Here is a 26,194-nt window from a genome sequence, read left to right on the forward strand (position 1 = left end):
AAATGTTTCTAACAGGAGCTGAATAGTTTTGATAATTACATCTGCAGAGGAATAGGCTTTAGAGAAATGTGGCTTTTAGCCTTTTTTTTTTTTCCAGAAGTTGTTTTGCATTAAAATTGCATGCTTAAACTCCAATTTGCATAACACAGGACACCTAATATATCTGATACATCTACTCAACTTCCAGCTGCATCTCACTTTCAGCTTTTGGTCTTTAGAGATAAATGGAAGCTATTGCCTAGTAAAAAGTGTGCACATGCCCGTGTGTGTGTGTGTGTGTGTGTGTGTGTGTGTGTGTGTATGCCCGCGCACACGCATGCATGTACACATTTCCAAAAAAGGAGGCTTTAGCACATATCTGAAGGGTGAGCATAGGAATCCTGGGTTTAGAATGGGGGATTTCTAAAGCATAGCAAATACAAAAAAAGACGGTGCTGAGAAAAGAGATGAGGTGGGGCTCAGAGAGCTGCCACCAGCACCAGCCACCATCCCCCACCCCCAGAATGTACCCGGGGACATCAGGCTATGTCCGGCTTGGCACAGGCACACATGTCTGAACGTGGGCTCTGGAATCACACAGGCCTAAGTTTGAGTCCTGTACTCATTACTCGTTGTGTGTCCTTGGAATAGTTACTTCACGTCCCTGAACCTGTATCCAAGTTTTTAAAGTGATTCCAGTGGTAGGGAAAATGGTTCCCCCATCAGATATCCACCCGTAATCCCTGTGTTAAAGAAAAACATTATTCTGAGACTTGTTAAAATGGTAAGGAAGACTTTATTCAGGACTATTGTGATAGGTATCAAGACTACAGCAATAGAGGAGGGAGATGGGGCTCAGCTGCAAATATAACAAGAGCAAGTGGGGATTTAGAGTCAAGGAGCCGGGTCGGGTGTGGGTGGATAGAAATTATTAACAGGGAACATCGGGTGGAGGGGTTCATGCTAAGTGACCTCAGGCTTCTTGCCAGGGTACTTAGATATCAAGGGTGGGGGATCCTCTCTAAAGCGGCATAGCAGAATTTTTGCTGCAACTGGGTCATGTAGGCCCAACAAGGACAGAAGCCCAGGTCAAGATTTAGTCGAGAAGAGGGAGCCTGACCAACGTTTGGTCAGAGACCTTCTTGTCACCTAGAACCTGTCAGGGTGATACCTTACCTGGCAGAAGGGACTTTGCAGATATAATCCAGGAAGTTGGGAGGTGATCCTGGATTATCTAGGGGCCCAGTCTGGTCACAGCCCGTTTAAAAGCAAGGAACTTTCTCTGGCTGGAGACAGAAGGCATGGAAGAGAAGGAGAAGTCAGAGAGATTGGCAGCCCAGAGGGACTGGGCTGGCTGCTGCTGGTTTGAGGATGGAGAGGGCAGCATGGAAGTAGCTGAGGGAGGTTCCTGGCCTACAGCCGGCAAGGAAAAGGGACCCTAAGCCCCAGAACCGTGAGGAGCTCAGTTCTGCAAACGACTGACTCACTGAGCTCATAAGCAGATTCTTCTTCAGAGCCCCCAGAAAGGAACAGATCCAGCTCACACCTGATTTTGGCCTCGGGAGGCTCTCAGCTGAGGCCCAACCAAATGCACAGACCGGGTTAGTGTGGTGATTTGTTATGGCAGCGATAGAAACAGTTATACCGCCCTATCACAGGGCTGCTGTGAAGGTTAATTAGATAACGTGCAGTGCCTCTGCTTCCCCTTCAGGCTTCGTGGGAGCAACATTTGTTAGAGGAGCATTGTGTCAGACCTGCTGGAATAGTTTATCCCTCCAGCTTTCTCTTTCTGCCTCACCCTTTCCATGCATGGTGGCTCAAGATGAGGGAAATGGCCTTGTCTGAGAAGCATCCAAGTCTGAGGAAAAGTCATCTTTTCCTCAAGATGGAGAGTAAAGTGAAAGCAGGCCACTGCTCTGTTCCTTGTCTGGGCTGCTTGCTTAAGTCCCGAGCCCAGGTGAGACCCCTAGAGACCATCCTTTTCCATTGGGAATATGCTACGATAAAGGTTGCCACCATGGTATTCCCAATTATATGGCTCTTGGTGGTCACGGTGTGACTGTGGTTACTACTTGTTTAAAAGTTGGGGGACCTGGATGTAGCCTTGATTGTCCCAGATTCAAGGTTGTCTTTTGTGAGTCGGTAAGATTAGCTCTACTTGAGTCCATGCACTCATTAAAAAATAATAACAGCTTTCTGGCTCAGGAGTCCTTGAGAACGTAAAGACTATCGAAAGGAAAGGTCCCTGTCACCGCATTTATGTGTGGACTTATGAGTGAAAGTAGCAAGGTGACTCTTTCTGCCCACCACTTTCCACTCTATTCCCTTTGTTCTCAATAGATTTCAACCTGGCCAAGGGGAAACTGGATAATGTTACTCTGTATACAGTAGAAGCCTATAGACAATAAATGCGGCTTCATTTAAAACAGAGGGCATCGCATTGAGTGGAGCCCATGTCTAGTGCTCCTTTTGCCTTTGCACAGAAACCAGGCTATAAAATGAAATTGGAACCTTGACCATTATGGCCTACCAGTGGTATGTGAACGGCTGTGGGTTTAGTCCCTAGGGAGAAAGCTGTCCCTTTCCCCCTGAATTGCTGTCCACCACCGTGGGCGTGTCAGCTAAACGTTGGTTCTGGTGAAGGGTGCACAGCTTCTAAACACTCGTAAAACAACTGCGGGATTGATGGTGAGATAGAAAGAGGGAAAGATGAAGGGTGGAAAGGACAGTTTGCTCTCAAATATTCATCTGAAGTTTAAAGAAAATCAGAAGATAATAGTGCCCCTAATAAGGACGGAATAATTACACATCTCCCCGCTTGGAATTCAAAGGGCCAGGGAGAGTATGTGGGTGCCGATTCGCCCAGAACCCCCTACAAACTCCCTTCATCGTCTTTTTTTTTTTTTTCCTCCTCTGTTGTCATTTGGCTCTGTCCTCCTTCATGTAAGAAAGTGATGACTAGGCAGGACCTGCAGACTTGGAGAGTGAGGATTAGGTCTGTGCCTGGAAGGCCCCCTGCCTCCCACCTCGACCTGCAGCACTTCTGATGTCTGAGCCCCCACTGCCTGGGGCCACAGAATGACAAGTCTTTCCCAGAGGCTTCAGCGGATATCTGCGAATCCCTGGGCCTGGCTTGTCGTCCTGGGAGGATACACATCATTTTCTTGAAGTCAGTGATGCCGATAAGGGTAGGGCAAATCTATGTCCTAGGTTTTAAATGCTCCACACTGTGGAATCATTACGCTAACCTGGACACTCCGAGTTGCATCACCCAGACTGCCCTGACTCTGACAGCAGCGCAGCCATGCACTTTAGGTCATGTGTCTTACATCGTCTCAGTGACAGCGATCTGGATTCCAGAGGAGAGAAGCTATTACACATCGAATGGCTGTGGAATCCTACGGGCGGCATCGGTTGACCTGGAGGAAAACTAAGACACATTCGTCAAAGTGGAGGAATGACTGCGTGAGATAGAAATGTGACTGCTGGTTGTAGATCTGTCTCTCGTGTTAGTTTGGGAGCATGTTAAAGTCTGTACCTTTGTATCCACAACTGTATTGGCGGATGCCGGGTGTTCAGCACTGAGGGAGAATGCGATCAGGTAAGAGCATGAGTTTTGGAGTTGGGGAGATGTGTTTCAGTTCCCAGCTACCTGCTGTCTGTTGGCCTATCAGAACTATTTCTGCATCATAAAAGAAGAACCTGCACAACCATGAGTGAGAGTGTTGGGACGACTAACAAGCTGCCACCTGAGGGAGGACCAAACAAAGTCCAGCCCAGAGGGAAAGGAAGGGGTCGTTTTCCTCCCACAGCTCATGCCTGCAGAACTGACGTGCTCTGAAGCTTTAGGCGAAAGCACCAGACACAGGAAATGAGGAAGAGAGGTGGTTTCCGAGGTGTAAGAGAGGAGGCAGGCTGTGAGAGCGTGCTGATGGGGTAGAAGACACACAGCATCGGGTGGTGTCCAGCGCACCGCGACAGAGTGTCAGGCAGCCACTGGACGCTGGTGCTGGAGCCCAGAGTAGAGCTGGGGCTGGCGGGATGGAGGTGACTCCTCCGTGTCGAGGGATCGTTGGATTCAGATGAGGAAGCAGCGTCAGAAAGACACTCAGAGACAGAGCGTTGGAGTGAAGAATGCCAGGAGAGCAGAAGGAATGAGGAGAAGGACCCGAGTCAGGTGACAGTATTTTCCAAGGTGTGGACCTGTGCATGACTGTGGCAGAGGGGAGGCGAGTCAGAAAAGAAAAAATGCTGGGCAAAAGGAACACAGGCAAAGAAGCAGGTTGCAGGGGTATCTGCGGGGGGAGGGGCGTGAGGGGGGATTGAGGCATAATTTGGAGGGAGGGATTCACTTTGCAAATGAAGACGGGCATATGTCTCATTTGAATACGTGGAAAGGAAGAGACCATAGCTGAAATGTAGGCATATTTTTGGAAGAAAGCTGGCACAAAATTTGTAGGTTATATCTAGTAAGCAAGGCTTCCATCTCTAGTTTTGGGGGATTAGAGCGTGTTCCTTTTTTTGGGAACAAGAGCAGACCCTGTCTTGAGATCCTGGAGAGCACAGTAGACCTTAGGCCTGTTAAGAAGACCTCCGGAAACTAAATTCACACCTGTACTAACATAATTCTCTGGACTGACTCCTTCAGCCTCTCAGTGCTCTCACTGCAAGGCGACCAGGCGGTTCTGGGCCTTCGGCTAAGCTCACTCATTGCTCCATGTCGCCTGCAAACACCAGCCTGGGGCACACGGTGCCAGCAGTGCCCCTGCCAAACGCCAGATCGCTGTGAACCCTGGACCTTGATGGAAAATCAAAATCTGAAATGTTAAGTCCATGAATTCTGAGTGCCTCCTGTGGCAGAAGAAGGAAGTCGGAAGTGGGCATAGGTGGGCGATGCCATCGGTGTCCATGTTTTAAAGAGACTGGCTTCAGGGGAACATCTCTTCATAACTGCCCCTGATCTTTCCATCACACTTCGAGTTTTCAGTTATTCTCAAAATTTGATTTCCTGTCGACAACAATCCTGTGGAGTGTTTTTATGATCTTTGTTTGACATATGAGGAGACGCAGCCTTAGCAAGGCCAAGCGGGGTTTCCCACGGATACTGCAGACTCGGAACGGCTGACCCCAGAGCCAAGTTCTTCCCGTTTCTCTCCCACCCCATGTTCTTTCCATCATTCGGTAGCAACCACGAAAGTTCTTTCTTCATCCTAGTAGTCACATTGTTCGCACTCTGAGGGAACTCCTGAGAGTGAACTATAGCCTGTCCTGGATAGCACCTGGACAGGTAGAAGGGCAGGTGTGGAGAAGGTGGCAACAGCGGGCTTGGGGTCAAGGAAGACTTGCCTGCAACTCTGGCTTTTCCAGGGACACATGGCAGAAGACAGTATGGGACAGACAGGTAAAGGGTGGCTGAGGACTGGTGAGTGAGAGAGCAGGTTAGGAACAGGATAAAGAAGAGGTCCAGGTCCTTGCTTAGGTAGTTGGAATGAAGGGAGATAGAGTAGGAAGTGGGAGGGACAGCAGATGAGAGAGAGGACACATGGGGAAGAGACTGAGGGAGGTGGACCCCAATGTGCTGGAGAGAGTGCAGGACACGTGTGGTGGGAAAGCAGTGGAATTCTTGCATCTTCATTCCCGTTCCTGGGCACCCAGCCTGCTGTCACATGTCCCCTCCAGGGGGAGTCACTCACAGGCATGGATTTTTTCCTGAGCCAGCCTGTCCTCCTTACACTTGAGCTGGACTGCAGAAGCATGGGCTGGGCAGGATACTCCCAGATGGAAAGCTGGCTTTTCCCACCCGTGGCATATACCCCGTGGGGTACAGGGAGGCAGCCTGCCCTGGGTGCCATCAGTAAGGGGTTGCACTGTCTGGAGAAGTTAAAAGCAATAATAAAACTGCCTAACAGTTTTATTACCAGTATGCGCTGGCAATTCTGAGCAATGGAGCCACCTTGGTACACCACTGCTTCCTTCTGGGGCAGAAACACTGCTCCAAGTCTGCGAGCAAGCAGCCCCCGGGAGCAATGCACGCACCAGCCTAATCCCGGGGCCTCTGCTTACCCCACCCCTCCACCTCCATGGGGTCCCTGCAGCAGCAGCAGCCTCCAACCATGAAGAAATGGGTATGTGGGCAAAATCTCCACCCAGGGAGGCACCCCCAGCAACAGCTTTGAAGCTTCTGGCACATTCTATGTCTGCTCCCAGCTGTCCAGGAGGGCTATGTACGGTTCAGGTGCCCCTGCAGAGTGATAGAATTGCAGTCTGGCTATTGGGAGGTGCTCTCCTGGACACCTAGTCCAGGTGCGTCCTGGAACTGGTCATCTCTGTTGCATCCCGGCCATGTGTTTTGCTAGCCTGTCAGACTGTGAAACTCACTAACTCCATGACAGCCACTTCTGTCTGGACCTTGACGGTCAGCAAATCCTCCCCTATTTTCAAATGGGAATTCTTTCTTCTCGGTCCTAGTTCTAAACCTCTGGGCTCCCCCGAGCCACTGTAGTGTCTTCCACACTGAAACCTCCCATGTGTTCAAAAGCAGTGCTCTCGTGGCCCCAAGCCTTCTCCTTTCCAGGCTCAGGCATCGCAGCTGGTCCTGCATATGTTCTATGTGCGGATTTCGATATGTGCTCCTCCTCTGTGCAGGCCACTCTTCCCACGGGAAATCATATCTCCCTCTCAGGTGTGACTCATTATCATCCCTGTTTGCAGATGGGGAAACTGAGGTTGCCCAGCCAGTGGAGTGCATAGTCTGGCTGTTGACTCCGCTCTTCACCCTGCTCCCAAGGCTGGGTGCAGTGGGCCCTCACTGCTGCCTTGGACCTGGGGTTCCCTGGTGACTCAAAGCTGCCATCCTGTGACCACCTCCTGTCCGGGGGCAGAGCCATGATGGGGTGCATGGCTGTCTTGCAGAAATCTCCTTCAGAGTGTGGATGTGTGGGGGCAGCCTAGAGATTGTCCCCTGCAGCCGCGTGGGCCATGTCTTCCGGAAGAAGCACCCGTATGTTTTCCCGGATGGAAACGCCAACACGTATATAAAGTAAGTGTTCGTCCCAGGGGCTCCATGCGGAGGGCAGTGGCAGAGGGCTACAGCTATCCCTGGTTCTCTGGTAGGTTGCCTGAGTCTTCTGGGTGGACAGGAGCCATGTGTCACACGCTCTAGGCCTCTGCTTCAGCAGGGAGGTCAGGCCTGACCATCCAGCATTAGGCAGGCCCCCAGGCTGGACAAGGCCCTACAGGAGGACTTGGGGCCTTTAAGTCACTGGGCAGTGCCATCCTGCAGGTCTCAAGGCTCTGGCTATTTGGAGTTGTTTGGGATCAAGGAAGGGAAGCTGTTTTATGCTCCTAAGTTCTAGAAGATCCGCTGCTCCTACCTTCAGGCTGGGTCACCAGGGAAAAGGTCCTTGGGAAGTTTCAGGAATGGGGAGGCACAGTGCAAAGATGCACATGCCTGCCCCACGGCCTGGTGGGTGCACAGAAAGAGTCCAGGCTGAAGCAGGCCCCGGGACCTGGGCTTCTCTCCTGCCTGGGGGAAGGACCAAGATTCCAGGGATTCAGTGACCGAGGAGTGCACACATGTCTATGCCTCCTCCCTCCAGATACCCTTTGCTCGATTTCTTCTCTTGCAGCCTTTCTCTTTTCCTTTAAAAATAATTCATGTATATTCCTTTTTCCCTTTTTTTCACTGTTCCTCTAGCAACTTCTCTCCTTTTCCCGAGTCCTCTTGTCTTTTTCTCATTTGAAAGTTTCACTCACCCATTTATTCCACCTTTCCTTTTTTTCTCCTGTTATTTGGTCCATTTGGAGGAGGGAATTGCTAAGCACCTCGTTTGTTTTTTTCCTTCCTTTGGGGTGTCACTTTCCTCCTCTGTGTTCTTCTGTACTGTTTTTCACACGTCTAAACAGGTACGGTCACATCCTGACATAGTAGAATGGTAGGAGGTGTAGGTTTGAGCCTTGGGAAAGTTGACACCTATCCTGGAAAGTGGTGGGCAAGAGTGAAGCAATGAGAAACCCAGCAGGCAGGAGCAAAGGGGGAACAAAGTAGGGCTGCCTCAGCGCTCAGATTTTTAAAGGGCAAGGTGAGCTGGGGACATCCGGTGTAGGAAAGCTGTGTGGCTGTGCTGTAGAAGGGGGCCAGCCTGGGAATAAGGGGGCAGAGCTTTGGCCTCCAGAACATTCGTTGTCCTTGAGACTGGGCCCTGGCCAGTGGGCATCCTGCATGCCACCAGTGAGTCATTGAATAGTTAGAGAAATGTGGTACAGCTGTCTCCTACACAGCTTCCAGTTTGCTGATGGGTCCGCCAGTGGAAGGGCCAGCAAGGTAATAACTGCCATCAGTCCCCCAGGAACTGGGCTGCATATGTATAACTCATTTCCGGTCCACCAGCTTGGAAGGGCTTGCCATGCCCTTCTATCAAATGCCTGGAGGAGCACACCATCTTTAGTGAGACCCCGAGTTCACGTCCGAGGGCCTCAGCATAGGCTGCTCCCACACTGCACCCGGCTTCTGGCTGTTTTCCAATATATTATTTCTCTACTCTGGGGCTCTTCCTGCTGTCTCTGCCTCCCTGACTGCTGAATCAGTGACAATCTCAGTGTCTACCTCTTTGTTTCTGCAACCTTTGGGGTCAGACTCAGAGCAAATACCTGACTGAAAAAAAAAAAAGAAAAAAAAACTTAAGTGTGGCTAAACGTCTCACAGAGATGGCTTGATTACTGAATTCTGTCCACCTGCTCCAAGCTAGTTGCTTGGGCTACGGGAAAACCGTGTGTGATTGGCTTTCCTCTTGGAGAGCTGGGACCTCATCCTGTTGCTGTGTAAAGGGGAACCACCTGGAGCAGGAGCCCGTGGACGACCTGAGGCAAGATGGTGAATGTAGGCCTTGCTCTTTCCTCTTGGCTCCTGGCACCATACGGATGCCTCAGGCTCTCCTGGCACTTTTCTCCCCGTGATTTCTTCCTTTCTGTTTTTTGAGAGTCACAGAAGTTCAATTTCTGGGTACTTTTTCTGGTGCGTACCTTTTGTGGAAGAGTTTGTCATTACTACTAAAATCCTGTGTCTTGGGGAAGGTGTATTTGGAGATTGGGTGGGATTTGCCAGAGCTCAGCAGTATTACTGGGCGATCTGGGTGATGCTGCCAACTAGCTCACGGGTGTGTATTTTAACTGGATACATCACAGGTCCTCTTCGATAGCCCCTCGCTGAAACTCCCTTTTCCCCCTAGGAACACCAAGCGGACAGCTGAAGTGTGGATGGATGAATACAAGCAGTACTATTATGCTGCCCGGCCATTCGCCCTGGAGAGGCCCTTTGGAAAGTAAGTGACACTGCTGGTTGATTTGTGCAGAAAGTCAAGGAAAGCCCCAGCTCATAGGCCCAAGGCAAAACGGTCCTGGCAGGCCTGTCTGCTTAGCTGGTCTCCTGAGCTGCTAAGCCCCTCCAAGCCCCAGGCTACAGCTGTTCTCCTTTCATGTCCCTTTTGCTCCTGCCCAGTTCTGGGCATGAAGGGCTTTAGGCAGCTCTTGTGGAATGACGATCTGGCAACCCAGACCACCAGCTCAATGGGTGGAGTTGTCTTTGTACAATGGACCAAGATTTCCAGGTTTTTACAAAGGTGGGATGTGGAACTAAACAACCTTAGTGCCTCCAGGTCTGACTGCCTCCTCCTAGTTCTCAGTCACCCAGGTTTAAATTCTCCTTCCTACGAGGAACGTAAGCATTTAAATGTCCCATACAGCCATGCGGCAGCTTCATGGGGGTAGAAGAGGACAGGGAAAAGAATTAAGTGCCAGATACCATTACAGAAGATAACCTCATTAGTCCTCCCCAAACTCTCAGATGTGGGTGTATTTACCCCTGTTTTACAGATGAAATGAGCCAGGCTTCTCCAGGTTAAGGTACTTGCCTGGATCATACCGCTCTCAGAGGGGGACGAGGCTCAAACCTGGCTGGTTCTAAAACTATATGATGCTGCAGTCCCCAACCCAAAGCTGATTTGGGTAGGGAAAAACGGGCAACTTCATTTATGTTATCTGTCTTTGGTGGGGCGTGGGGGGTGGCAGTAATGTCTTTTTGCCAACTAATGTCACTCAGTCAGACTAAGGCGGAGGAGCAGATGGGATTTTGCAGCCTACACCTCATAGGCCAAGCCCATCTCTGTTCAGGAGGATTAAATTGGACCCCATCAAAATGATTTGCACCTCTGAAATTATTAACCCACGCTGTTCCTCCAGTTTTCTCTCAGAGCCTCATCCACCCCTTTCTTCACTTCCTTCCCTCTCCAGCTTGGATTCTATTCTCTTGCTTCAAGCGAGTGCTTAAAAGATGTCCTCAGGTCTTTTGTCCTGCTGTGCATCCATCAACACCCGCAGGCAAAGTTTTCTCAATCCTGGATGAACCGGATTCTGTACTTTTTTCTCCCCTGTACTCATGCTGCCAAATGATCCTAGGAAATATAATACCAGCTGGTACTGCCAGCACTCGGTAGCCATCACTCAGGGAGTGGTCCTGCCACCTTTCCTGGCCAGCGTTCTCCGTCTCCATTTAAACCTTTTCTACTCTCCCCACTGCTGAGTCCACCCCCCTCCTTTCACTCACAGCAGATGACACCTGTTTTATAGATGAAATAGATGGCCTCAACTTCCCAAGACAAACCAACCTATAAACGTCACTGTATCTGCCCCATCCTTCTCTGTCTCTTTCATCTCGAAGGACGAGGTGTGCCTCCTGCTGTGACAGGCCAGCCCTCCACCTGTACTCTAGCTGCACTTTTTATTTCTGCATTCATTCATAAATCAACATTGATCGAGTTCCCACTGCCTGGATTCATCTGCTCCTGCCTCCTGGCTCAGGGCTTCTCCAACTTTAATGTGCACACAGATCTCGCAGGGAGCTTGTTAAAATGTGCGTGCTGGTGCAGTAGGGCTGCGTTTCTAACGAGCTCTCAGGTGAGCACATACTGTTGGTCCAAGGGCCTCACTCAAACAGCAAGGTTCCCGGGCGATGGTTCCTGCATTACAGTCGCCTAGAGAGCTTCAACACCTACTGAGGCCTCTGTTCCACTCCCAGAGAGGTGATATCGTTTGGGGTGTGGCCTGGGCTGTAGAATTTTAAAAGACTCCTCCCTCAGGTGATTCTAATGTGCAGACAGTGTGGGAACCCCGGTTCTAGGGGACTTTGCCCTGCCGTGTTTCCACTCTATCCCTGATCACTCATCTGTCTTCTCTGTGGCGTGGTTCCCATCAGCACTTGAATTTATTCAGTGTCTTACACCTTAAAATGAAAAATAAAAAAAATTAAAAAAAAAAGGAAGAGGAGGAAAGAAAACGACCAAAACTCTCTTTCACTCCAGCTTTGCTTGTTACTCATGTGCTCTGCTCCTTCAGAGCCAAGCTTTGGGAAACAGCAGCCTGCATTCGCTGTCTGCCGCTCCTCCTTTGTTATCCGAGGCCGTGTGCCCCCATCCGCTGGAACTGCTTCTATCTGGCTCCCCCATGGCATTCTCTGTGTTACCCCATCAGTGTGAGTCTTCTCCCACCTCTCCCCCGTTACCGTATGCTTCTCAACTCTGGGTTTCCATAACTACTGTCCTGCTTTTGTCCTGCTGCTCAGGCTGCACCCTTCTTGGTCCGGTGTGCAGCCTCAGTTTCCTCTTTCCACCCATATATGTTGGTCTTCCCCCAGGGTCTGCCATTGGCCTTCTTACTGCACATTCTCCCTGGCATCAACCACTACTTCTGTGCTGCAGATGCTCGCATCTCTGTCTCCAAGCCGGGCCTCTCTCTTGAGCTCCAGTCCCTTATAGCCAAGTATCGACTGGGCATTTCTGCCTGGATTCTCCCAGGCTCCTCCAACCCATCCACTTTGCGCCTAAACTTGCTCGTCATCCCATATTCCCCATCTCAGTGGACATTCTTCCTTTCATCCTGTTGCCCAAGGCAGAAATCTGGGTGTCAACCTGGACTCCTCCCCTCTTCCTCTCCTCTCACTTCCAATCACCACACCCTGGTGACACATTCATGCACTGAGGACCCAGGTCCTTAACATTCAGCAGTTACAGCTGCCTCGTAACTGCTCTCCCTGTCTCCACGCTTTGCGTGGGGGAAAAAAAATGTCATTCCCGTCCCGGGGAGCTTAGAGTCTGGTGAGGAGATGTGGTTAGTGCTCTAGAAGAAGTCTTGGTGCCATGAGAATGCCTGGTACAGTCTTAGGGGGTAGAAGGAGGTGTGCTGTCCAGATGGAGAGAAGTGGGGGGGACTTGAACCTGTCACTTCTCTCCATTCCCACCGCCATTTTCTACCTGAAAGCGTGATCACCTAGGTTTCTACAGCTGCCTCGTAACTGCTCTCCCTGTCTCCAGCTTTCCCCATCAGACCAATTCGCCATCAGTAAGATGCTCTTAAAGTGCAAATATCAGCACGTCATGCTCTGCTTAGAAACCATCAATTACACCGAGCCGAGCCTCACAAGACCCTGTGTGGTCGTATCGTCACCTGCCATCCCACTCACTTCCCCTCTTCTACCTCCCCACACGCATACATTTGCACGTGCACATGTTAACCTCATACAGCGCTGCTCCTGTCAGCAGAACCCTCTCACTTCTTCACGTGCTCTACTCTCTCTGTGCTAGTCCCCTGCCTCACCCACTTTCTGGTTTGTCTAGATGACATCCACTCTTCCTTCAGCATCACCCCCTTGAGCACCACTGACCCGACAAGCATGGGTACCCCTCTGAGTGGCCCCTATAGCTCCCACGTACCCATCCCACATCCACAGGAGGTTGTGATTGCTTGTTTCATTCCTGTTCTCTATTGCTTGAAAGCTCATTATATCCCACATTAGGCACAATGCCTGGCACATAGTAGGTGCTCAATACATATTTGATGAAGAAATTCATCACCAGACCCCAGAACCAGCCAAAGAGGATTCCTTGAGGCTGGGGTGGTCAGGGGTGGTATTTCGACTGCAGAATCCAGAGGGATTTGTGAGTCGGTAGACTCACAGCCCCGACATGGATTATTAATAGCACACTGGGTGATCTTGGAGCCTTGTTTTTAATGAAAAGTGAAAACACCCCAAAATCCATTTTCCACTAAAAGCCCAAGTCCTTAGTGTCATTACCACACCATTGTGAGATTTGGCTAAGTGTTCCCACAGCTCTGTCTGAAGCTCTAGAAATCTCTCTTGGTTAATTTCTCTAGCACCCTCCAGAGAGATGTGGGCAGAGGTTGTATGTTGTGCTTCCCAGGCTGGTGCGTGTCTCTGACACAGCTGTGTTTTGTCCTTGTGTCTGCCCCCAGCATTGAGAGCAGATTGGACCTGAGGAAGAATCTGCATTGCCAGAGCTTCAAGTGGTACCTGGAGAATGTCTATCCAGAACTCAGGTATCTGCCTTCCTGTTTGAGCCGTTGGGGGCTGTAGGGTGAGGGGACAGCCTATAGCCAACTAGATGAGGATTTGTAAGTATATAGAGGTCTGAGAAGACCAGTTGGCTTCCCCTTACCCCTGAAACCTGCAGAAGAGTTACATGAGGGATTGCGGTTAGCCAGTAGCAGTGTTTCTCGATGGCTGGGGCCTGGGCCTCTGGGTGTGACCTGAGGAAATGGATGTGCTGACCTGGCTCCATTCCAGGCTCCATCTACCCTGTGGCTCCGGGGTTCTTCTTTGCTGCCTTGTTCCTAGGGATATCGCCTTTCTAGAGCAGAGCAAATTATTGTAACACAGTCCAGAGAGAAATGCCCCTGCCATTCTCAAAACACTGCCCCACCTCGCCAGCTGCTGGTGTTATAATCCAAAGACTAGGGGATTCTTATTTCTCCTGTGGCTTTCCTCTAGAATCCCCCAGGATTCCTCCATCCAGAAGGGCAATATCCGACAGAGGCAGAAGTGTCTGGAGTCTGAAAGGCAGAAGAACCAAGAGATCTCCAGCCTCAAGTTAAGACCTTGTGTCAAGATCAAAGGCGAGGATACAAAGTCCCAGGTAAGTAACTGGCTGGAGATTCAGAGACGTGTGCCTGGGCTCAGCCTCTGTCACCTGGCTTTGATATGACACCAGATCCAGTTACACCCAGATCTCAGCAGCAGAGCAAGAGAAGCATAATTCCCCTCACTCTGGGGCTGGGTTCACTCTGCCGGGTTTCCAAATGCATGGAGATTCTCTGAGAGACGTCTTACCAGGCATCATTTTGCCTGTAGGAAATTGCCATTAAATTAGTTTTTGAGTCCGGCATCGGCGTCCATCCGCTGTGCGCTGGGTCAGGCAGGGCAGGTAGGACAGCTACCTCCCAAATGTGAAATGCAAACAGAAAAGCATGCCGCTGGGTGATGCGGCTCCAGAATGAAACGCCTGTTCTGTGAATCTCCCCGCTGATTTAACCCTGACTTCCAGGGAGTGACATCAGATCGGGTAAAACCATCGCATCATCTGCTGCCCCCATCTCTGCGCAGGGCTCTTATTCCTCCCGGTCCTGCCCTCAGCAGGCTTGTGGGCTCCACCTCTGCACTCTCCTGCTTCCCCCAGGTCTGGAGGATCCATGGCGCCCCTTCTCGGAAAGGTTTCCTTGTGCCTTAGTTGATTTGTCAACATAGCTCCTCCTTGTTCTATGTTCTCCCCTCTGAGAATAGAACCGTTCATTTAAGTCACTGACAAATTCACAGCCTGCCTCAATCTCTATAATGTTTGGCCTGCTGGATGCGTTCAAGTACATCCATCTCATAACTTCCTTCCTGGCTCTGGTGGTACTGCATGATGTTGATTCTCCTGCAATTCCATTCTTTCTATTTTCTTCGCTGGTTCCTCTCCCCAACTCTTAGACCCTTATGTTGAGTTTTCACCGAGGTTCTCAGGTCACTGTTCTTTTCCCTATTAATGGTTTCTTAGAGATTTTATCCACGCGTCCAGTTTTGGCAACCTCTTCTGTCTCATTGATTCACAAATTTTGTATCTTCCTCCATCCATCCGTGAATTCATTCTTTCACTCAACAAATGTCTATGTTCTCTACTAACTGTGAAGATGCCGAGCTGAAAGGGTAGGTGGCGGGCCTCCCTGGTCCCTCAGGGGATGTAATGCAGAAATAAGCAGGCAGCGCCATTCTGATATAAATTCTGTCCTGGACAGGGTTTAGTCTAGGGCATTATAGAAGCACTGAGAGATGGTATTCAACTTATGCCCGAGGATCAGGGACTTCCTCCCAGAGGACCTGGAAATGAGCTGCATCCTGAGAGATGAGAAGGCTGTGTGATTCCAGCCCTGCACATCTGTTGTGCGCTTCTTTCTCCTGTGCCCCTGTTTCTGCAAGTCCCATCCCTTCTTCCTTCAGGAAAGCTCTTCTTGGACCCTGCGCTCACTTCTTCATGCCTGGTCAGCATTCCTGAGCATCAGCACTGTTGACTCTTTGGGTAATTCTTGGTGGTAAGCTTGTCCTGTGCTCTGTAGGTTGTGTAGCTGCATCCCACGCCTCTGCCTACCGGATGCCAGTAGCTCCCCATACACACCAGCCATGACAATCAAACTGTGCCCAGGCTTTACCAAATGCCCTTGGGGCACAAAACTGCCCCAGTTGGGAACCATGATGTCAGATTATGGCCGTAGCCCTCAGTCCTTGCCCCTCCCCCCTGCCCCCCATCTGGCATGTGAACATCAAACTTGCTCCCCGTCTCGAGACAGCCTTCAATGGCTCCCTGTTGTCTGCCACAGAAATACTGTTCTTGGCCTCACATTTGAGGTATCTCACCATCGGCCTCCAGCTTGCCGAGGTGTTTCCAAGCGCTATCTCTTTGCGCCAGCAGGACGCAAAGGGGGCGGGATGAAATCTCGGGCCACCCCCCCCAAAGGGGCGCGAATCATCCTTTTGTCCAGCATGTATGTTCTCCCCACCCCTTAGTCACTTAGTCACTTAGTAGCCTGTCTCGATTATCAGATTGACTGTCCCGCTAGTGCTTGTGGTCATGTGACCCTTTGTTTACTTAATAACGGCCCCAAAGCACAAGAGTAATCATGCTGGCAATTCGGATATGCCAAATAGAAGCCTAAAGTGCTTCCTTTAAGTGAAAAGCTGTGTATGTATAGGAAAAAATATATATAGGGTTGGGTACTATCCGCAGTTTCAGGCATCCACCGGGGGTCCTGGGACACATCCTCTGTGGATAAGGGGGAACTACTATATTGCTATTATCCTCATTTTACAGATGATGAAAACATGTCCTGGAGAGATTATCCAAGGTTATAGACTAGTAGGTGATGAAGGCAGGATTTGGAAAATCCGGCTGCCACGCCACGGCTCTGTTATTGCTGCTGCTGCCAGAGTCATGGCTGGTTCTGGAGCCCTTTTATTCAAGTTCAATCACAAGAGATGTCTGTCCCTGAGATGCTCTACCAGGCTGTAAATATTAAAACGGTACGTCCACTCCATTTTGACTAGAGAGAGCTGGCAAGAGTTCTTCTTCTTGGCCAGTTCCCAGTGGCAACCCCTATGAGGAGGGAAGCAAAGGCCACACCCCATGTTGGGAATGGGGACGGAGCAGACCAGAGAGGAGGCCCTTCCCTAGCATTGATGGCAACTGGGCAGCAGGAGGAGTGGAGGCCCATACTCGGCGAACTCCACACCAGGCCAGGGGACGCACACGGTGCTAGCTCTCCTTTTCTTCCCACCCCTGTTCTGTCCTCCACCATGAACTCCAAGCTTAGTCACTGCCCTCTAAACTGTCCGCCTTGGGCCTCAGTGTGTGCTAGGAACACACCACCTCGGGAGGACAGACCCCGGGATGAGATCCACACACATCTGAAATCAGGCTCGGGCCATTTGGGTGGGGGATTCTGGGGTCCTAGATCACGTCTGGAGTGTGATCTAGAAGGTGGGAACAGGTCCTGGGTGTTGGCCCAGAGAATTCCTTGCACTGTTGGGAAAGGAGAGAAGGGCCCAGGACCCACGTCAAGGGCAGGGCTGCCAGGGAGCTCTTTATCCAGGCCCAACCACAACGGGCCTCCACTTCAGACTTCTGCCATTGTCTGGAGATGAGGCTAAACATACAGTCACTGATGTGTTCCGTTATATACCATTACACACCTTGCAGTGAACCAGGCCTTAGCATTTTAACAATCAACCCTGCAATTATCTTATGATCACCACAATACACTGGCTTTTTATGTTAAAAGCATTACTGATTCAACATAAAAACTGAAAACATGCCATAATTTCTGATAGCCCATTCTGGCATTTCTTTCTTAATGTCTTCGGGGCTTCAAAAATTGCAAATGCTAAGGATGGCATGGGGGCAGGTGGGAGGAGTGGCTTTTTTGATATCAGAGGCACCCCATCCACAAATGCTTTTTGGGAAGGAATGCACAGGGTACACCCCGGAGGCGGGGGTCTGAGGAAACCACCTCAAGACCCCCAGGGGGAGAATGTGCACAGCAAGGCAAGGATCGAAGCCCTTCTGCTAAGTGCACCCTCTATTCGCTGCTGCTTTACTGGCATCGCAATAATTCAGCCTCACAATTTCCCAGAGGAACATAGCTCTCTGGCCACATCTGCAGGAGAGGAGAGAGGAGAGGGAAGCAGAAGACAGGAGGGGGCTGCGGGAGGAAGGAGGGGTTTTCCGATTCCCGCTCTGTAGCCTGTCAGACTTCCCAGAATGGCTGGTGATGAATGGGTTTATTAAATGAATCCTGGAGTCAGAAATGGATTCAGGAAGGCAGCAGTGGCTGCTGAGGCTGGCCTGGCCTTATCGGTGAACACTGGGGTGTCTGTTGATGACTCCATTTGGGGACTGGCCAAGTCACAGCCCCTACCCCTAAGGCACACAGGCACCCATGGAAGGAAACCCAGAGGCCATCCTGGAGGTGGTGGGTATGGCCTCACCACCCCCTGCCCCCCCACCCCCCACCCCCCGCCTCGGGACAGGCTGGTAAGGTGCTGAGGAGGAGGGGCTCCTCCCCTGGAAAAGCGGAACTGATGATAAGGACGAGATGATCCAGGCCGGACAGGCTTCAGCCTCCTTCTGTACTGAGAGGAAGTCTCTGTCGACAGCCACTGCGGTGGGAGAAGGGACTGCCTGGCCGTGGGGGCAGCAGACTTCTCTCTAGTAAATGCATATCTGGCCACAGCTGTGAAGGCTGGGATGAAATGAGCCCCAGCACCCAGCTGGGAGTTGCTGTCTTGCACTGCATGGAGAAACAGAGACAAAAGGTTTTCTTAAGAGGCAGTAACTGAAGGAGCAACATTCTGAGAGAGGCAGGCATGAAGATGAGTTGGGGGGCCCATGGGCTGAGCTTGGAATGGCCCGGGGCCACCTCTAGGAGGCAAGAAGCCATCATCAGCCTAGGGCAGTGGTTCTCAACAGCAGGATGGGGGGGATTTTGCCCCCTATCCACCTGCCCAGGGGTCATCTATAACAGCAGTGTCTGGAGACGTGTTTTGATTATTATGACCAGACTGGGGGGACGTTACTGGCACCTAGTGGGTGGGCCAGTGAAGCTGCTAAACATCCTGCAATGCACAGGACAGTCTCCATAGCAAAGAATTACCTGGCACAAAGCATCAATAGTGCTGAGGTTGAGAAACCCTCTCCTCGTTTTAAGGGCTTGGTCTCTAGAGGCAGCAGGCCTGTGGCTGCACCCCGCTCGGGCATTACTTGTGTGTGACCTGGGTAGCGTTGGTCAACTTGTCTAAGCCTCACCTATGCCATCTGTGAAATGGGGGTAATAACAGGACATGGTTCATGGCATTGTTTGAAGATTAAACAAGATGATGCATGTGGAGCCCACAGCCCAGTGCGTAGCCCCTGGCGTGGCGTCTCCATGAAGAGTATTTTATGACACGTGAGAAGTGGCTGGGTGAGAATAGAAAAGCACTCACACATGGAGAGAAGTTAGGGGGCTGTGCTTTCATTAACACAGAAGCCCACAGCATTTGCTGATGGTGGTGAATTTCCTGTTCAAAAACTCTTCCGTGTGGGGAATAGTAAACAAGAGAGAAGAAACACTGAGTGCAAGGCAGCACTGGGGCTCAGCTGTGGTTAGATGCCCAAAGAACTCATTTATAAGGGACGCTTGGGTTCTAGGTACATCACATTCGCTGTCTATTTAATCCTCACAGGACCCTGGGAGGTAGGTACAGTTTTATGGAAGGGGAGACTGAGGTCAGTGGTTACTCTGGGCAATGCCAGGAGCAGACCCTGGGCTTGACTGTGAACGTGGAACCTCCTTGGTGAAATGGGGTCTGAGCTGAGGGGCCACCAGCTGGCCTCGAACCTCTGCAGCCACACTGGGCAGCATATTAGATCATCGAACACACTCTCAAAGCTTTCAGACAAGGTGTCTGGAATGAAAAAGTGGGTTCAAGTGAAACTTGAGTTCACTGGCCTCTTGAGTCCCCTGGATCCCTGAAAGATGAGCCAAATGCACTGACTGCCAGGGCTGGAATCCTGGCTCACCTTGCTTATTAGCCCTGTAAACTGGGATCATCCGAGTTACTTCACTCTGTACCTCACTTCTCTCCTATGAAAAATGAAGATACTATCAGTTCTGACTGCAGAAGATCACGGTAAGGAATAAATGGGTTAATACATATATGTGTCTGGAACGGTGCTGATCACAGAGCGAGTGCTCATAGTGCCTGTCTGCATGTTGACTGTGACGATGGAGGAAGCCGATAGGAAGAGAGAAGGCCCTCAAGGTCTTCCTTTAGAAACTGCCTTTGCTTTGCCTCCCAGGACTGAGGCTGGGCCGGCCTCAGTTGTGATGGGTCCTTCCCAAGGGTATGTTGAGAACGCCTGGGGAGGAAGGGTGGTAGTAGGCAGGAAAGGTGACGTACTGGCAACCTGTCCCACAGGCAGACTCACCTAGAGAAGTCCATGTGAATCCAGGTTTGCGGGGAGAGCATTTGTCTTCATCTCACCTACCCAGGGTATCCAGCTGCGGGCATGCATACTTTGCAAGCCAGGGGCCTGAATTGCTGGGGATACAGGTAGAAGGAAACCACCTTTTATGTGGTTTCCCCTCCTTTAAATGGGGACAGACTGGTGCATCTGTCTTCCTTCTACTTTCACATATATTCTTCTAGGGAATCCAGTAAAATTAAGAGGAAACTTGTTAACCTGGAGGTTTCTTGGGCCTCACACTTTACCAACTGATGATGTATTTCTCTTGCCTTCCACCCAAGGTATCAGTTTGCTGACATCTTCAATACACACCCAGATTAAACATTTTGCTTCCGAGGTTGACAGGCAAGCTGAGAAAGGGAGGTGAGGCAGGGTGAAGGATGGAGGGGCTGGAGGTGGAGCAGGGACGAGAGCCAGCATCAGAGCCGGAGGACACACAGAGTCTGATAGTCTCTTTTCAGTAATGGGACACCCCTGTGCCTGGCACCACCTGGACAGTGAGTGGCCTGTTGGAAGCAAAACTCAGCTCTTGGCTCCCACCCTCTGCTGCTCTTTCACTCTAGACATCCAAAACCCCAGAATCCCCCACCCAAATGGCCCGAGCCTGATTTCAGATGTGTGTGGATCTCACCCCGGGGTCTGTCCTCCCGAGGTGGTGTGTTCCTAGCACACACTGAGGCCCAAGGCGGACAGTTTAGAGGGCAGTGACTAAGCTTGGAGTTCATGGTGGAGGACAGAACGGGGGTGGGAAGAAAAGGAGAGCAGCCCAGGCTAGAAGCCAGCACCGTGTGCGTCCCCTGGCCTGGTGTGGAGTCCGCCGAGTATGGGCCTCCACTCCTCCTGCTGCCCAGTTCCCATCAATGCTAGGGAAGGGGCCTCCTCTCTGGTCTGCTCCGTCCCCATTCCCAACATGGGGTGTGGCCTTTGCTTCCCTCCTCATAGGGGTTGCCACTGGGAACTGGCCAAGAAGAACTTTTGCCAGCTCTCTCTAGTCAAAATGGAGTGGACGTACAGTTTTAATATTTACAGCCTGGAAGAGCATCTCAGGGACAGACATCTCCTGTGATTGAACTTGAATAAAAGGGCTCCAGAACCAGCCATGACTCTGGCAGCAGTAGCAATAGCAGAGTTAATAGAGTTGGCACTTACTAGTACATGACTCTGGATAACATCTCTTAGCCTTACTTTTACCATCTGAAAAATGGGGATAATATTAATACCTACCTAATAGGATTTTCATGAAGATTAAATTAATCTATGTAAAGCCCCCAGAGCAGTATCTAGCACACAATGAGTTCTCCATAAATGTTAGCCATTATTAGCCATATCATCCTGGTTTTGTATCGCCTCTGTGCATACAGACATCTTGGCCTTTTCAGCTTATTCTGGAGGAAGGCAAACGATCTGTGTAGAACAGCGACATTCACAAAGCCAGAGGAGAACTTGGTATGTCCCAGGGAGTACGTCTTACAACCATTTACTGTAAAAAATTTCGAATATAGATAGATATAGACATAGATGGAAGAGTATAGAGAACCCCCATGTACTCATCCCAGGCTTTACGAATTCTCAAGTCCCAGCCAGTCTTTTTTCATCTATCTTTCCATCTACTGCTCAGGGAGTACTTTGTGGTCTAGGTATTCTCCTAACACCAGCAATTGGAAAAGGTGAAAAGGGACAAAGGAATCCACAGGCAGGACCCAACCCTTAGAAACAGAGGTTCCCACTGGGCTTGTGGCCCCATCCAGGTGTGAGGGACAGGAAGGTCCCAGATCAGAAAAGGCAGCAGTCAGCATCCAGGCGGTCCAGTGGGGACAGCGAAAGGACCCAAACTGGTGGGAAAGGAGGAGGAACAGGCCAAGTCACAGAAAGACATAGACAGACAGTGGAGGTCAGGGGAAGACCAGGCCAGGAGGTGGCTACCAGAGAAGGTACAAAGCAAGGGACAGGTGAACACTGTGTCAGTTCACAGAACACATGGTGCTAGAGCAGGGGCTAGCCAGCTAAGGGGCCCTTTTGCCCTTTTGTCACTCGGGCCAAGGAGAAGTAGCCGAGGAAGGGCCTGGTCCAGAGGCTGAGGGTCACCTGGTAGGCAGAGGTAAAGTGGAAGAGAAGGGATCCAGGCCTTAATGGGGTCCTCTCTCCAGCTTCTCTCAGGGCATCCAATTCAGGAATCATCTCTGTCCCATGATGAAGGCAATGGGCAGATATTCCTATTTTTCAGCCTGGGCAAAACCTCTTGGAGGTTCACAATTGGACATTATTATGTCAGCATTTTCGCCCCCTGATGTAAGAACCGGGAAGTGTGTGGCTTCTTCAGCAGTTAGTTGCTGTCTGATCTCAGGCACATTCCTCATAATGAACCTCACAGAAAGTCCCTTTTCCTTTTGTCACCAGAACTCGGCTTGTCCGTCTGATTTCTCAGCTTCTCTCCCTTCAGGAGCTCCAGGCCCAGATGATGTATTCTGCTGGAGTGCTGGAGTGCATGCACCCTCTTGGAATAATTTATTTCTCACGACTTTCCTCTTTCCCTCGTCTCTCTTCTTCCACTCCCTCCCTCGGAGCACTCCGTTCCTTTTGTCCCACCATCTGCCTCTTGTCATAACTCTTATGTTCTCAGGACACCAATTGAGACTCCTTTTCAAAGAAGAATGGACATTCTAAAGATAGCTGGTGGTGGGGAGAAAGGGTGGCCTGCCAGGTAGCTGCTAGAAATGTCAAGTGCAGGGAACAGACATTGATCCAAACAAAAACTGGACACCACGCAGCTCGGCTGGGGTGTTATTTAGGTCTCCCTGAGGCGGCCTGCGGGCCCCAGGACAGTCCCCTCCTTGGAGTGTGGGGGCTGAGACTGCAGCTGGGCATGATCTACAAGTCTCTGGCTCTTCAGTAGCAATTTCCAAGGTGACCTTGGTGACAGTGTATTCCTGTAGCACCCCCCACACACACCTTTTCCTACCCGTGGGTACAGTGATATCCCACCTTGGTGACCTCCAAGGATCCTAATAGGACCCTTCCTGGCCTCTTCCTCTCCAGATCTGGGCCTTCACATACACCCAGCAGATCATCCAGAAGGAGCTGTGTCTGTCAGTCATCACCGTTTTCCCTGGCGCCCCAGTGGTTCTTGCCCTTTGCAAGAATGGAGATGACAAACAGGTAAGTGCGCAGGGGGTATGCCCTGGGAAGGGGCCGCCTTTGTGATGTGACTGCCTGTGTAAGTCTAAGTCCTGTGTGCAGGAAAAGGGGGAAACTATAGAAGAGGAAGGGTTGATAAGGAAGAGGTCCTTATGGTCAGGAGAGGAACAGAGTGCTGTCCTTGATACCACTTGCGGTGCTGGCACCAGTGGTCAGCTTGTCACATGAAAGCCTATTGACCTCATAGGACCCCTCCGTGCATGTGCGTCTTGTACTCTCCTGTCTTACTCCGATGCCCACCTGGGATCCTAGAGCAGGAGAGGATTGGGACAAAGCCTTCAGGGTCACAAGGATGAGCAAGGCTCGGACCTTTGCCTTTCAGGGCCTTGGGCTCTAGCTGGATGTCCACCAAGTTCATAGCAGTCTGGGTACACCACATGCCCAATTCCTCTAGCAGCAAGGTGTTGGCTCCACTCAGTTCCTTGCCAGTTGGGTACCGGCACTGGGGGACTGAGATCCAAATGCCCATGTTATGTATCACTGGCTGTGTGACTCGTGACAGGTTACTAGATCACTCTGAGCTTGTTTGCTCTCCTATAAAGTGGAGTTGATCATGCCCACCACATGGGGGAGCTGTTTAGAGAAATGAACTGAGATGGTCCATGGTAGTTGGTCAGTGGTGGTTCCCCAATAGGTGTCCATCCCCTCCCTCCTTGTCATGTGAGGTGACGTCTAGGAAGCAGCAGTATGAGAACCTCCTTTCTGCTTGGGCCCCCCTAGAGTGATGATGACAGAAGCAGAGGTTTGCGTGTTGCCCGGGAGCCCCGCCCACCCCCTGGCCCTCCCGCATAGCCAGCCCCCGGCTTGCTCCCACATCTTCAGGACCACGCAGACACCAAGTACAGATCATTTCTTTGGTTGCTCCTGTGACTAACTCGCTTCACATTTTCTGGCCTAGTGCTTGGAAGGTTATTCCCTTCTAATGAGTTTTCCTAGCAAACATATTGATTTTGCTTTTACTTTTTTTTATCTGATGGAAAAGAAAAAAGAAAGCAAAAACAACAATACATAGCAAAGCAATTAGTTGCAGTTTTATTTCTCTCTGAGACTGTGAAGTCAAGTCTTGAGGTGACCCTAGCCGTGTGGTGAAACATTTCTGATTCCGCTGGAACTCCTGATATTATTGATAGAACCGGGGCCTTCGCCAGAGAATCCTGGTTCATCCTGTCTCCTCTCCGTGTTCTCAGCAATGGACCAAGACTGGCTCCCGCATCGAGCACATGGCATCCCACCTCTGCCTAGACACAGACATGTTTGGTGATGGCACTGAGAATAGCAGGGAAATCGTGGTCAACCCGTGCGAGTCCTCACTCATGAGCCAGCACTGGGACATGGTGAGCTCTTGAGGATCCATGCCGGAACCAGCAGGGCCCGTGGGTGGCACTTCCCCCATTGAGAAGCAGACTGGAAATCAGGCTGCAAGCAGCCCGTGACTACTGCAGGCGGCCTGAGCGGGGAGGTGGAGGCAGAGCCCTCCCCAGGGCAGGAGCGGCTGTCTCAGGGAGGATGGAGGAAAAGATTGCAAGCTAAGTGGGGCTCAGAGACAGATCCCACATGTTCTCAATGCCGTGAAGCTCCAGTCCTGACCCAGTCTGCCCCTGATGGATGTCTGGAGACAGAGTGGGAAGTGTTAATGTTGTTCCCTTTCTTATACAAGAGGCCGGAGAGAAAAGCCTTCCTGTCTCTAAGCCAGGACTAAACTGAAGGGTAAAGAAGGGAGGTTGTTTTCGCAACTAATAAAGGAACTTTAGAAGTTTTCTCTGTGTATCTCTTACTTTGTTTCTCCTTATGTTAGCTCAGAGCTAGGCTGAGATCTCCACTGCGTGGGAGCCTGTGGGCTCTTGGGTCTTGTGGCAGAGTGGACAGAAAAGAGGACAGGGAGGTAGGAGACCTGTGCTCTTATCCTGGGCTGCCATCGACAGACTGTGTGACCTTGAAAAGACCTGTAATTTCTCTGGCCCCTCAGTTCCTGTTATGTCAAGTTGGGGAGTAGGAGCTCATCAGTGGTTCTTACCCAGGGATACACGGTTGATCTCATCCAGGGAAACTGTATCTATTCAAGGGCTCTAGGTTCCACCTGTGGAGATCCCGCCTCAGTAGGTCCAGGGTAGTGTCAAGACTCCTCAGCTGATTCTGACGTCCTACCCCGGTTAGAATCCCGGCCCTAGATGGCTCTGTGGGCCCTTATGGCTTTGTAGTCTGTGCCCATTAGTGCAGAGAATTTCTTACTCTAATTAATCCCCAGTGTGCTCTGGGTCCAGTGGTTATCTGTTCTTATTAAGTAGAGTTTAATAGAATAACCAATCTGTAGTGTTTACAAGTTCCTGAAACATGCTTGTACATTCTCTGCCAAGGTAAGTTTACCATCTGTCGAATAGTTATCTCTTGCTAAGTAACAAATTACCCCAAAACTTAGCAGCTTAAAGCAACACTCATTTATTATCTCATGGTTTCTGTGGGTCAAGAATCCAAGCACAGCTTCACTGGGTCCCCTGCTTCAGAGTGACTTAAAAAGCTACGATCAAAGCACTGGCTGGGGCTACAGTCATGTCAAGGTTGAACCTGGGAGGATCTATTTCAGAGCTCACTCACTGGTTGTTAGCAGGATTTGGTTCCCTGCGGGCTGTCGGCCAGAAGCTTCCCTCAGTTCCTTGCCACGTAGACCTCTCCCACACAGCAGCCTGCCTCACCGAAGCAAGCAAGCCGGGAAGGCACAAGTGCCAGGAGAGTGGAGGTCAGTCTTTTATAATCTAATCGCACTAGTGACCTCACATCACTTTTCCCACATCGCTTCAATAGAAGCAAGTCCGTAAGCCCAGCGCACACTCAAGGGGACAGGATTACACAGGAGACGTCATGCTGGGAGGTAGGGATCAATGGAAGCCCTTTTAGAACTCCTCTACCACAATAACGGTTATACCTTAGACAGGTCTCCCCTTCATCCAGAAAGCCTCAGTGATGGCAGTTCTTCACGCTCCTGGTTAAAAACTGCATGATTATGGATGACTGAAGACGTGGAACGTGAAGGGCTGAGTGTACAGGCCCAGACTCTCCTCGGGTGGTTGTGTTTGTTTACACAGTTCTCCTCTTGCCTTTGTTAGTTATGGTTTGGCTCTGTAGTGGGGTATTTCTCTCCC

At 50.7% G+C, this 26,194-nt stretch overlaps 1 protein-coding gene across 3 annotated transcripts in view; it reads left to right on the forward strand.

The window, feature by feature from the left end:
- Positions 1 to 24,794, forward strand: part of GALNT14 (polypeptide N-acetylgalactosaminyltransferase 14) — a 189,474-nt gene extending 164,680 nt beyond the window's left edge. For 2 of the 3 annotated variants that reach the window (XM_033124225.1, XM_033124227.1), the window contains exons 10-15: positions 6,892 to 7,018; positions 9,207 to 9,299; positions 13,282 to 13,365; positions 13,817 to 13,961; positions 22,899 to 23,018; positions 24,188 to 24,794. In XM_033124225.1, the coding sequence (XP_032980116.1) occupies positions 6,892 to 7,018; positions 9,207 to 9,299; positions 13,282 to 13,365; positions 13,817 to 13,961; positions 22,899 to 23,018; positions 24,188 to 24,403 (785 nt within the window). In that variant the 3' untranslated portion in view covers positions 24,404 to 24,794. The remainder of the gene's footprint in view (positions 1 to 6,891; positions 7,019 to 9,206; positions 9,300 to 13,281; positions 13,366 to 13,816; positions 13,962 to 22,898; positions 23,019 to 24,187) is intronic. The other variant, XM_033124226.1, reaches the window with a different exon arrangement.
- The last annotated feature ends 1,400 nt before the right edge of the window (positions 24,795 to 26,194 follow it).

Source organism: Rhinolophus ferrumequinum, chromosome 13 (genome assembly GCF_004115265.2).
Source record: "Rhinolophus ferrumequinum isolate MPI-CBG mRhiFer1 chromosome 13, mRhiFer1_v1.p, whole genome shotgun sequence".
Taxonomy (NCBI): Eukaryota; Metazoa; Chordata; class Mammalia; order Chiroptera; family Rhinolophidae; genus Rhinolophus; species Rhinolophus ferrumequinum.